At 46.0% G+C, this 13,444-nt stretch overlaps 1 protein-coding gene across 1 annotated transcript; it reads left to right on the plus strand.

Annotated features, from left to right (window-relative positions):
* The first annotated feature begins 963 nt into the window (after positions 1–963).
* Positions 964–8,252, plus strand: LOC123751931 (glutathione peroxidase 7). Its single transcript, XM_045734005.2, has 4 exons — positions 964–1,272; positions 2,476–2,560; positions 2,793–2,972; positions 6,555–8,252. The coding sequence occupies exons 1-4, from the start codon at positions 1,144–1,146 to the stop codon at positions 6,770–6,772; spliced, it is 612 nt and encodes a 203-aa protein (XP_045589961.1). The 5' UTR covers positions 964–1,143; the 3' UTR covers positions 6,773–8,252.
* Positions 8,253–13,444: the final 5,192 nt, after the last annotated feature.

Here is a 13,444-nt window from a genome sequence, read left to right on the forward strand (position 1 = left end):
AGATATTGTTCTAATAGCAGCTTTGTGGATTGATGAGCCCACTATGTGCCTCTAATCCTTTCCACTACCGCCCATAAGATGGATATGGGGGTGCGTAATAAATGCACTAAACTAACTTTATACTCGTGCTTTATAATAATTCATCGTGTCGGTGGACAGGCAGCCTGTGTATATATATACATGTTAGGTCTATATTCAGGTCCGTTCCCCGCTTAGGGTCGAACTACTGACCCTCCCTAGGATGCAACCCCACAATTAAGTTAACTCCCGGGTAATTATTTACTACTGGGTGAACAGGAGGCATTAGGTGACTAGAAAAAAATGCTCCCAACCATTTCTGTGCCGCCCGGGATTCGAACCCAGAATTACCAATTGAGAGTCTTGAACGACCCCGCTGTATGTACTTTTTTTTTTTTGCAGAGAAATTCCTGCTCGGGCCTGGTTGGGGGAGTAAGCCCTGGTAGTATTATTTAATATTTTATTATTATGTACGATTAATTATTATTAAGTACGCTATTCCCAGCACTATACTGGGATCCTTATGCCCTGTACAGTGGTCAACCACATTTGTTTTAGAGGGCAAACTTAAGAGATATTTGTGTGACTCGAACGAGTTATTAGTAAGAATTATTTATGCATTAAAGTAGTTTCCAAGAAAATAGTATATAAAAAAATTGGGAGCGTTCAGTGTGTCTAGACGTTCGTGATAGAAATACGTGGCAGTGAAGAACAGCTGCATCTGGTAGTCAAGTCAACGCCCCCCTCTCGCGTTCCGATCCTCTCCTCTATAACATAAATTTTACCCTAAACTTCATCCTTATTTAGTTATCTATAGAGCATTTAAATATTAAAAAAATAAAATTTAGCAGCTCCATTATTAGTTACGAGGATGAAATGACTACACAAGAGGTGTTTGTTTATGTAATGAATGAAGCCGAGGTGGAGGCTGAGGCAGGGTTTGGGAGACGGGACGATGGTGTAAACACCTTGTGTTGAAGGAGCTCAGCTACACCCACGCCGCCACCCGCCCCTACACAAGGCTCCTGGTCCTCCTACAGTCATCAGAAGGGCAAACCCTTCAACTAAACTGTACCTAACCATCAACTGTAACTGTATCTACACATACACACACAGCCGCTAGCAATGTTGCATGCAGTTACAGTGTTAGTGTTGGTGCTCGGGGTGCAGTGTGGCCGGGGCGAGGACTTCTACAGCTACACTGTGAAGGATCATGCCGGGAATAATGTCTCCCTTGAGCAGTACCGTGGCAAGGTACGTTCCTCCTCATGCAGTAATTGGACATCACACACAGTAGTTGATTGACAGTTGAGAGGCGGGACCAAAGAGCCAGAGCTCAACCCCCGCAAGCACAACTAGGTGAGTACACAGTGGTTGTACATCACACAGTAGTTGGGCATCGCACAGTTGTACATCACACAGTAGTTGGGCATTGCACAGTTGTACATCACAGTAGTTGGGCATTACACAGTTGTACATCACACAGTAGTTGGGCATCGCACATTTGTACATCACACAGTGGTACATCACAGTAGTTGCTCCTCACTCGGCAGTTACTTCTCTCAAGAAGGAAGCAAGGACCCAAAAAACAGAAATGAGTTGAAGAAATGTAGGGAAATGCCCATACCCAGTATTGTGGGTCAACAAGTGGAGCGCACTGAAAGGAGAAATTGTGAAAGTCACCTCCATCCACAACTTCAAGGGGAGATTTGACAAGGATTTTGAAACTCAGAATAGTTGAATTATAATGCAACAGGTGTCATCGTGGTTAATAACCAGACGATGCTGATCTTGACTTAACTTTTCCCATAGTCACTGATAGATAAGTACACCCACACAAATGTTTGAAGCAGGGAATGAATTAAGAAATATTTCATACAGAAGAATAAAAATCATGGATAGATTAAAGGTAATTTATAATACAGTACATATTAGGGGCAACAGTTTCAAGCTCAATAAGCCACATTGTAGGATGAAACAGGAGGTTCATTTTCACCCATATGGTTATAAACTCATGAAACTGCTTACTCAGCAAAGTTATAAATGCCTCAGGACCTTTAACAATCCACAGGCTTTGTGGACAAGCATAATACTGGGGTATCTCAGGGGAGGGGAAGTATCTATTTTTATGGATGGTTTACCTAAATCTCTTTAATCTAATAAAGTTCTATACCTGTCTGCGATAAATTTTACTTTATAGCTTTATGAATGGGTGTATGTATGTCTGACCCATATATATTTTACTTCTACAGCACTTGAATGGTAGTGTTTGAAGGAAACTCGAACATCATGTCATACCCTTTTGTCTTGCACTGCTTGTTATAAATGTTTCACGATGCTTATTTCTCTTATTCCTCGAACTTATTTTGATACTTTTCTCACCACTTATTTTTCTACATGTGTAATATTTAAAATGCTGATCATATAGGTGCCACTAATACAAACTAACTCTTGCAGGTAACCCTAGTAGTTAATGTGGCCAGTCGATGTGGCTACACAGAAAGGACTTACCGAGAACTGAAGAAACTACACGATATTCTGAGTGAGTAGAAGTGGTTTTACTCTTATTTTACTATGTGGTTTGTTAATGTTAATGATTGTATTCATAAGGAAGTACATTTTTTACTTCTATTTATAATCGGCATATTTGCTCTTCTTAAGTACCTCAAGGTAAGGTAAGGTAACCTTCTTCAGTAAAAATTATTTAAAACGTTTGTATTTGTTACATGATATAATTTTCTCGAGGACCAATATTTTTGTACATATATTTTCAGGCTTTGGAGGATACTTTTCTGTCCTGGCATTCCCATGTAATCAGTTTGGGGACCAAGAACCACAAGACATGCCCGAGATTATCGAATTTATCGCCTCTGAGTTTGATGTGGAGTTCCCAATTTTCAACAAAATTAGTGTGATTGGAGAGCATGCAGATTCAGCCTTCAAGATGCTTGTTGGTATGTGTTAAAACTTTTTAAAGTCCAATTCTGTATTAGATAATTTGGAGGAGCTAAGGTGTAGATGTTTAAACAAAAATAACAAAAGGTTCATTATAAGGATAAACATCACTTATTGATGTTGGATGATGATTATTTTCATCCACATACAGTATACAATTACAGTATCTAAATTTTTTATGAAACGAGGTACACAGCAGTGTGCTGCTACCGTATTCTATACGAGATTACGGAGTATAAATCAAGAGCTAGCTATAAGTTCATCTAATATCCCCCATCATACAGGATAGTTTGTCATACATGGAATCAAAGAAAAACAAGGAATATGATTCTAGTTCACTAATCTTCAGTAGCAAACTTTGTTTGGAGTCAGTGTCATCTTAATGCATGGACAGTTGCTCAGGGGCCCCACAATTCTAGGGGCCCCACAATTCTAGGGCCCCCCATGCTGCCATATTGTTCATAAGAGATCTTTTGGCAGAGTGGATACTCTGCCTCCTACTGGAGAGGTCTGGGAGTTGAATCCCTTTTCAGATTATATTATATCTTAGTTTAACAGTCTCCGTGGTGTAGTGGTAAGACACTCGCCTGGCGTTCCGCGAGCGCTATGTCATGGGTTCGTATCCTGGCCGAGGAGGATTTACTGGGCGCAATTCCTTAACTGTAGCCTCTGTTTAACGCAACAGTAAAATGTGTACTTGGATGAAAAAACGATTCCTCGCGGCAGGGGATCGTATTCCAGGGACCATAGGATTAAGCACTTGCCCGAAACGCTACGCGTACTAGTGGCTGTACAAGAATGTAACAACTCTTGTATATATCTCAAAAAAAATATATATATATAAATAATTTGTGTATGACAATCTGGCGATAATCCTGTACTTTAGCAGATGAACAGGGCTCATCATCCAGCTAGGGACTCCAGTGTATTGGCTTGGCCAAGGCCTATAGCATTGTTAAGATGGCCCTGGGTGGAGTATGAGCATATCTTTCAGTATTTGTGAGTGAAATACTTTAAAGCTTTAAATTTTTTATATGTCATGCCATTTGTTCTAAAATCACTGATAACAAGGCAATCACTAACATAATTTGAAGAGTGTGTTCTAGTTCCTGTTCAGAGAGTTAACAATTGGAGTGCTTATTGTTGGGAGATTCATTACCTTTAGTTACCTGCCACAAGTAATATTTTTCTTAGTTAATTTTGGCAGTTAGTGTCACGTTGCCCGATAAATGTTTTATACTGCCTGTACATATAGTTCTCGGTTTTAAACAAATCATCATTGTCATCCAAGTACTTTCTGTCCTTTTGAGTATCAGTAATTGCTCTTCTGTTTCTTGAAATAGTGTGGGTTTGACAAGAATTTGGAATACCTAGATCTAACTTGATTTCATTCAGGCTTATTACGTACAGCACTAGCGGCTGTATACTCGTTTCATTTTATTTGTGAGCAGGGTGCCCTCAGTTGCCTCCTGAGCCACAGTTATGGTCCACCCAGGAAACTAATTACATGTCAGGCTGTTGCTAAATTTTGTCCTACTTTTCGAATGATGTTGTGAATTTGGGGAGGGGAGATGGTTAAAGGGTATCTCAATCCAACAAGTGAGTGAATACTTGCTGTAGAACAGAAGAACAGAAAGAATCCACTGGACACTCCTGCAGCAATTGCTGGGATCATTTTGGTAACAAGTTCCCCATTGTGATGATGAATGTTGTGAGCAAAATTTTTTGGACACTCTTGGAAGCAACACATGGAGCAGAAAAGGAGGAGGAGGAGAGTACCCACCAGCAGCACTAGACTAGACGTTTTAAGTGCCTCATTTTAGGGTAACACAGTATTATGGTGTTTAGTTATGTAGTGAAGTTGAGGGAGGGTAGTCAAAGAAATGGGTCAAGGAATGTGTGTGACTACAGGGCATGGGTGTACCTATGTGAACTCTAACTTGGCAAATGAATTAATTGGTGGGAAAAACAACAAATGAGATAACTGAATTCATAGCTAGTGTACTGTATATGCAGTTCTACTCTTAAGTTGGTTTTATTTATCCATTCATTGATTATTGTTGTCGACTCTTTCTGGCTATTGAGTCTTTTAATTCACTCAATCTCTTGGTTAATGAAAGTCAGTATCAACTATCTTATTTCTGGTAAATATAAGCAGTTTTCCTGGATGTCTACACTGTCTAGTCATGTCAGTGTTGACTTCGATGAACTGGCCAATAAGGAGACAACGATGGCTAGTCTCGCATGCCTCCTGCTGCTGAAGCCTATCCATTTCAAAGGTTACAACCCTATAGGTTTCTTCTTCCATGTTTTATTGTTGGAAGGTCAGATTGTTAGCTATTTCTCACCATAAACTATTATTAAGTTGAAGTGTAATGGTGGATCATAATATCACTGTGTATTAGTGAAATAAGTGCTTACGTTAATTTCTCTAAACACTTAGCTACTCAGGTTATAAATAAGACTGAGCAGTGCTTATCAAGAGGTTCTAGATGCAGACGAGGAGTCACAATAACGTGGCTGAAATATGTTGACCAAACCACACACTAGAAAGTGAAGGGACGACGACGTTTCGGTCCGTCCTGGACCATTCTCAAGTTGATTGAATGGTCCAGGACGGACCGAAATGTCGTCGTCCCTTCACTTTCTAATGTGTGGTTTGGTCAACACAAGAGGTTCTATGTTTTTATTATTGTAATTTTTGTTCTTTAACATTTTTCGACAGTTGAAGGTAAGGGGTAATCAAGAGAAAGCACTAAACCATTGTGACTGTCCTTATACAGTCCCCATGGTGTAGTGGTAAGACACTCACCTGGCGCTTCGCAAGCGCTTTGTCCTGGGTTCGTATCCTGGCCGGGGAGGATTTACTGGGCGTCGATCCTTAACTGTAGCCTCTGTTTATCCAACAGTAAAATGGGTACCTGGTTGTTAAACGATTTGGCGGGTCGTATTCTGGGGAATATTAGGATTAAGGACTTGCCCGAAACGCTATGCGTGCTAGTGGCTGTACGAGAATGTAAGAACTCTTGTATATATTAATATATAAAATATAAAGTAAATAAAATAAATGTTCATCTTTTTTATTATTAGGATTAAGGACTTGCCTGAAACGCTATGCATGCTAGTGGCTGTACAAGAATGTAAGAACTTGTATATATTAATAAATATAATAAAAATAAAATAAATATAGCATATGGAAGAAATAAGGTTTTGGGATAGAACAGAGGGAAGGAATGGTGCCCAACCATTTGGATAGAAGGGGATTGAACGCCAAAATGCAAAAGTGAGGCTGTCGCTCTACCGTCCAGTCCAAGTGGTTGGGCACACAGTTGAGGGTATAGTTTTGCTTGTTTAACTCTGATAAATATACAGTATTGTTTACAGATGAGAGTAATTTACTTTTAAACTTAAATCAAATTGTTTCAGAGATCTAAAACATGGTTATAGAAAGGCCTTCCCATTTAGTTCCATTATAACACTGTATACACATCTTAACAGTGCAACTGACCTAGTTATGTATCGAATTTGCTTAATGCATAAATTTTAGGCACTTTTTTTTTATACTGGAATCATTTCAACAGAGGAATCATCTGTCGTACCAGATTGGAACTTTTACAAGTATCTGGTAGACGAGACGGGTCATGTTGTCAAAGCTTGGGGGACGCGTGTATCAATAGAGGAAATTTTTGACGAAGTTCAAGCAGCTGTCGATAAGGCCAAGCAAGTAGCCAAATCAAAGGATGACAAGAGTGCAGCACCACAGGCCACGGATTCGGACGTTATAAAAGATGAACTGTAGAGCTTATACGTCGGTATTTAGCGGCTGCCGCGTCTGCTGAGTAATGTTATATTTAGTCATTATGTAATGAGTACTTACTAGTTATACACTGATGAGTCAGTTTTTGGGTCAAAATCAGTGGGGTAATGAATGTCAGGCTGTAAAGTTTGATAAATTATTTTTATATATTAACATAAGAAAATTTTATTGAAAACTAGTAAATGAACTGTGCAGAACATTTCATTCAAGAGCTTGGCAGCTATTATTCTCTTTAGCCATATTTTACAACTGCAAGAGATGAGAATTCAAAGCATTTGCAAATCTAGTGTCAAATATTTTCTTGTATGGTAATATAAACTGCCAGCAGCATTAGATTTAAAATATTTCCTCGGGAATATGAATTTGACTCAGTATTAAGTAGACTATGGTTTCTATGTACTGTAATGTATTACTACAGTATATAACTTCTGATCAAGTTAATTCTATTTTAAATTTAATTAATTTAATTGTTGATCTATTTGTTGTCTTATATAAAATTGATACAGTATTTAATTTTAAAATACATATAAAGTATATATATATATAGAGGTGGTACCCACTATATACTATTTTAGTATAATATATAAATAATATAAATTAATGAAAACTATTTTGGGAAAGTAAGAGTTTGGCCAAGTAGAGTCTATGAAGATGCAAATAATACTGTATGATGTATTAATTATAAGAGGTGGTTTAATGATTTCTGCATGTACATTGCAGGGGAAGGTTCTGTGATGACTTCATTTACAGTTTTATATCCATTCAATGTATTCTTTGTTTAATCCAAAATAGCTATCTAGATGTGTGCAGAACCCAGATCAAATATTATTGCTATGTTCCTACACCTTTGTGTATGTACAGAACAGTAATATTTTGTTTAGCTTATTGAAGGGATTTTCATTTTCGTCTTTTCATTTCATGTACGAGAAGTCGTTTTTGTTTGGGTTCACATGTAAACACAATGTGGAGGGAATACGGGGGGTTGCAATTCTAAATATTGAGTGGAGGGAAAGTTAATTAAGAAGACTGGAACAGGATTGGATGGATAGTGAGATTGGATTGACTGAATGTGGCAGCACAACTTAATACAAGGGTGAGGAGGAATAACCTTGTAACTCTTCTTGTGATTGACCTCTTTCTAGGGCCATAACAAAACACAAGGTGTGTTTTAAGGCAAAAGTCTTCCTTTATATAACAGGAATTGTACTTTTGCAAGCAGCAAATCATGAAACTTTTCTAATGTTGGTAGCTAATGTAAGAATCTCGCTCATAGAAAGCTTTATATAATGTCATGTTTGGAGTCTATAATAATGGTAATGAATTTCAAATTATTAATGATTTATAGTACTAAGTTATTTTTTAACGGTTGGATGTTAGGGCATTAAATATGTTAGGTATGTAAAGTTACTTTTCTGGGGGGAGCCCCGTCGGCTCCCCGGAGCTTTACCGGCTGATATGCTAATGTCAGACTTTGGCATCAGTCATGTGTATGGAGTTCTAGGGCCTACCGGGGACCACGAGCCAGAACCTGGCCCCCTCAGAGAGGCAAGGGGAGCAATGGCCTATAGAAACCCCCGTGTGGTTGGAAGCATTCTATGTCTGCCATCGACCGGGTCAAGCATCCAGAAAGGTAAGCATTCCAAAACAAACCCCTATTCTGGTGAAAATTGCTACCTAAGCCGAACTAGTGAATAGAACTCTTCAACAGAAAACACGGAAACTAGTATGACGTCATACGTCACCGCGCCGCTGTCTGCGCAGCTCCCCCCTCCCCGGGAGGGGGAAGGGGGAGCCCCAGACCTCCCACGCCGGCTATCCACCCATCAGTTCTTCGGCTGATGCTATAGGCAATGGTTATGTGCTCCGGCTCCAGTGGTTGTTTCAGCACTGTACCTAGAGTGTGGTGTCTGTTTTCTAGGTGGTGCGTGAGCCGGGTGTGATTCTTCAGTACTCGGGCTGCATGCGCCTAGGGTTCCCTTCCCTAGGTGCCCTGTAAGTACTGCCCTTGGGGCTTGGGGCCACCTTCCACAAGTTCCTTGGGTCCTGCCCCTGCTTGGCCGTTTACCGCTTGGTTTTCGGCCGCTCTTTGTGTGCTCGGGTGTTCTGTCTCCCTTGTTCGCCTTAGAGTAAGGGGCAGTGTTTGCACTGGTGGGGCGCGGGGTACTGTGCAGCTTGTCTTTACCAATCATAGCGGCCGGCTCTGTTCCGCTTGGGTACGCTGTCCTCTTGCGGGGTTTTCTTTTTCTTTTGTTTATATACCTGGTGGGGGGGTCTGCCTTCGTTCTTGCCCCTTGTGTCCCTTGTGTTCTGAGTATTTCTGGTGGTACCCCCTGCTAGGTCCCCGTGAGTGTACACGTCCCGGGGGTTCAGCTCTTAGAAAGTTGTTTGGTAGCTTGGGTGCCGGTTAGCAGTACCCTGCCTGGGATTACCTGAGCGCGAGTCCTCTTAAAGTAAACGCTCGGGACCCTGGGAAACCCCTGGGGGCGCGCGGGTCCGATGGATGTGACCCCAGAGCCCCCCCCTCGCTTCCAGCGAGTTTGAGGGTTGCTCTCACCTTTTGTCTCTGGGTGACTCTCTGTTTTGCCTCCGTCTGCTGCCTGTGGGGTCGGTGACACCTTCGACCCGGTGTCCTGCGAGTTTGGTTGCTCGTTGTGGCTCGGTTACCCAGTTGTGCTAACAAAGCGGGTGCGGGCAGCAGGGGCGTTGCACTTGAGCCTTGGTGGTGGCAACGTTCTCGTGGTTTCCTCCCCGGGAGCCCCGGGGCTGCCCCGTTGTATTTCGTTTTTCCCCTGGTTCACCCTTCCTGCCTGCATCTGGTTCCTTACCGTCTGTAGGTTCAGGGCGGGGTGTTTGGTGGTGTTGAGACTCGGGCAGTCTCGGGGAATTCCCCTTCCGGGGTAGTGACGGGGGCATTTGGGCCTGTTCCTCCAGCCGTGTTGTATGAGTCTGCCAGTGGGCTCCCTTCCTTAGTGTTTTCACGGCTGCCCCGGTTTTCTGGTACGGCCGGGGCTTTGGGGGAACGGCTCGGCCCCGGGGCCTGTCGTGTAGGTTCCCGGGGCTGGGGAGGGGCTGACTTGGGGGGCCTTGGCCCCGTTAGACCCCGTGGGGGGTTTTATCCCCCTCTAGGCGGGGCTTGTGGTTACGCGGAGTGGGGTTTTTCCTCCCCACTCGCCGTACGTGCTGTTGGACGTCGGCCCCTCCCCGGGCTCGGTTCCTTGGCCTTTGAGTCGGTTGGTTCCGTCCTGTGGGTGGATGTTTCCTCCCCCGCTTTTTGGGACGGTGTTTTTGTCATGTTTCCCCGTTCGATGGGGTTCTGCGTGACTTTTGATCTCGGGTGCGCCTGCGCCTTCGTGTGCCTTCGGGACTAGTGTTGGCTTCTGTGTTCTCGAGGGTACGGGAAGGTTTTTCGCTACTTCCCGCATTATTGGAACGTCTGTCGGCTCCTAGTACTTGTCGCCCTGTTGGGCTACTTGTCGCCCTGTTGGGCTACTTGTCGCCCTGTTGGGCTACTTGTCGCCCTGTTGGGCTACTTGTCGCCCTGTTGGGCTACTTGTCGCCCGGTTGGGCTACTTGTCGCCCGGTTGGGCTACTTGTCGGCCGTTTGGGCTACTTGTCGCCCGTTTGGGCTACTTGTCGCCCGTTTGGGTTCCCTTTTTTTGGGCTCTTTGCTTCTTTGGCCGGTTTTCTTGTTCCTGCTTCCTCTTTTGGCTCTTTTTCTCGTGCAATAGTCCTGGCTGGCGCCTTCCCGCAGGGAGGGTGTGCGGTTCGGCCAGCGTGTTATGCGCATGCGCCGTGGAGTTTGTTTTGGTCTGGGCGATGGTTCAGTGCTGGGGTTTTGCGCCCTTTTTTGCTACAGTGCTTCGCCTCTCGTTCTTCTCCCTGGCTGCGGTATGTGCCCCTTTGCGCCAGGGGTGTCCTGGTTCCCAGTTGTGGGGAGGACACCGCGGTTTTCTGTGTCATGGGTGTGGACCGCCTCCTTCGCCTCTCCCTGTTCTCCTGCGGGTCCGGCTCTGGCGTCTTCACCTGGCGGTGCTCCCACGTTCTTCTGGGCACGGTTGAGTCGTGTCAAGTTCGAGCCACCATTCGCCAGGTGAGTTTCTGCGGTCTGGCGTCTTTTGGCCGGGCGCTGGATGCGGCGGTGTTCATATACCTGTCTTTATTTAGGTATAATTTTGTACGACTGAGACCGTTCGCACACCAGTGACTGTCCCTTTGTCACCCCTTCCTGTCCCCCTCCTGTGCATGTCCAACCCATGCTACAGTCGTTCAGGGGACCCTCCTTTTTTAATGTTGTGAGGTGTGGGGGTTGTAGGGTTGGTTCTGTACTCACCTGGTGAGGCTCCTGGCTGTGCTTGCAGGATTTGAGCTCTGGCTCTTGGGTCCCGCCTATCTGGTAGAACTTGCGGGATAGTACCAGTGGAGTGCAGTGGTGCTATTGGCACTTTTGGGGAACACTGTATTACCATCAGTGGTCTGTGCTTGTTACACGACCTACTTGCGAGCATAAGCCTTCTTGCTGGTTCGTCCGTGGACTTCCAGGGCGCACTGGCCTGTTTTCGTATGGCAGTTCCGGCCCGGCCTGGTTGTGGGGGTATGTGGGCCGGTGGACTGCTCCTAGCAGCTGCCTGGTGGGCCATCCTCTGGCCGGTCTGGCCTGACCTTGGGCCGGGCTTGAGGTGTAAAAGAGCTCCCAGTACCTCATCCAGCAGGTATCGAGCGGGGTTTCTCCGCCGTCGGTCGCCTGGTGCAGGTTTCTGGGCCTGCAGGGTTTTGTCGTGTCTCCGTTGGCCCTGTCTGGGGTCTGCCTGCTCCGTTCTCTGCCTTTGCAGAGGGGAGTTGCTATTTACATGTTGCATGTTGCAGTGGTGCCTGTTGCTGCTGCTGCTGCACGTGTGCATTGGTACCGTGTTTCACGGTGGCGTGTCCTTGTTCCTGTGTCCGGTTGTGGAGTGGCGTTTTGCTGCCGTTTTGTGCCTGGGGATTGCGTGGGGTTTTTGTCCCTGCCTGATTGTCCACCCCTGGTTGTTCTCCTGGTTTTTTTTTTTTGTGCTTCTGCTCTTTCTTCCTGCCTCTTCTGCAGCAGGAATGTTCTGCGTGTGTTCTTAGGCGTTGGTCAGCCTGTGTCCTGTGATGTGCTTCTTTGTTTCGGTCTGTTGCAGTTGTTCGGGCCCCTTGGTTCGGGTCCTGTTCTGGCGGCGACCCTTCCGCCTTCTTTGGTTTTCCTAGCTTGCCCTGCCGGTTGTTGTTGTTGTTTTATTTTTTTTGGGGGGGTTCTTGCGATGTCTCGCGTCGGACCCGTCGTTTCTGAACTCCTGGCGGGCTTGCATGCTTCGGAGTTTTTCTGTTCGGCAGACGTTCCATCTCCTTGTGCCGCCTGGGTTTCGGTGGTCGCGCCCGAGATCTTCTCGCGGCTCCGCCTTTTTCCTGGGCTCGGGGGGCCTTGTCGGGGCTGCTTATGTTCTGCCTCGTGGTCTCGCCTCCGGTTGGTGGTCGGGTGGCTTCGTGGTAGGTGTCCCACCTGCGTGCTTCTTGGCGGCAGTATGGGGTATTTTGGCGGTCCTTCCTTTTCCTGTCCCTTCTTCGGTGGGTCCTTCTTGTTGGCTTGGTTTACTCTCGGCTTGGTTTTCTAGTGGGGGTTGGGGGCCGTCGTCTTGCCACATACTGTCGCCTCTTTTCGTGCGGCGCAGGCGGAGCCGCTTCAGCTTGCTTTCGGTCTTGGTGTTGCTTCTGCACCGTTAGTCAGCTGTCTTGTGCGTCATTTCACCTCCGGCCTGTTCGTGCGCCGCTTGCACCATCCTGGTCTCTGGTCAGCGTGCTCTGTCTTCTCCTCGGTTGGTAGTGCCCCTTCGGTTCCGGTGTGTTTTTTCGTCGGCTCTTTCCTTTGGGCCTTTGCCTCTGGGGGTCGGTTCGCTGTGTTTTCTTGCTCCTTCGGTTTTAGCGTTTTGGTTGTTTGATGGCAGCAGTCTCCATCTTTTCTGGCGCGGGGTGGGGCTGCTGCATTCTGGAGGGGTCCAGGGTTTGTTGGTGCTTCATTGGTCGGGCCGGGGGTGTGTCGTTTTTGTGTTCAGTGGCGGCCCTCTGCTGTTGTTTGCGTGCCACGGCGTTTGGGTCCGGAGCGCGTTTTGCGTTGATCCGGTTCTGTTCTTCCCGGTTCGCGGGTGATGGTGTCCCGGCTGGTCAGCCGTGTTCTTGTGGCTAAGCTGCCTGTGTTCTTCCCTTATGCCTGTGGCGTTCGTGGCTTCGCTGCTCTCGCTGCCGTCTGGGCGACGTGGCCTTGCAGTCTTTCGGGCATGGATTTTTGGTGTTCGTGCAGGGGCCTTGCTGCTCGTGGTTCTCGTGTTGTTCCCGGGATTTTCGGGGCTGTGGCGCCTTGGGTTGGCGTTTGCTGCCGGTTGTCTCGCCTCCTTGGGGGGTGCGTGGTGTCCGCCTCCCGGTTTTGTCCCTTTGACCTTCCTCTGTGGGTAGTTAGCTCCGGGGAGCCGACGGGGCTCCCCCCAGAAAACCAGCGTTGAATGTAATGAAACGCCATTTTCTGGGTGAGACCCGGAGGCTCCCCGGCAACCCTCCCTCCCTCCGGTCGGCGTTTTTCGCGTGTTTTGACATCCAGCCTCAGAACTGATGGGTGGATAGCCGGCGTGGGAGGTCTGGGGCTCC

Source organism: Procambarus clarkii, chromosome 4 (assembly GCF_040958095.1).
Source record: "Procambarus clarkii isolate CNS0578487 chromosome 4, FALCON_Pclarkii_2.0, whole genome shotgun sequence".
Classification (NCBI taxonomy): domain Eukaryota; kingdom Metazoa; phylum Arthropoda; class Malacostraca; order Decapoda; family Cambaridae; genus Procambarus; species Procambarus clarkii.

Bases quoted from the DNA above. Each gene is read 5' to 3' on its own strand.
- LOC123751931 (XM_045734005.2), top strand. From the start codon at position 1,144: ATGTTGCATGCAGTTACAGTGTTAGTGTTGGTGCTCGGGGTGCAGTGT. The intron at 2,561-2,792 runs GTGAGTAGAAGT...ATATATTTTCAG, and splicing joins GAAACTACACGATATTCTGA to GCTTTGGAGGATACTTTTCT. The intron at 2,973-6,554 runs GTATGTGTTAAA...TCATTTCAACAG, and splicing joins AGCCTTCAAGATGCTTGTTG to AGGAATCATCTGTCGTACCA.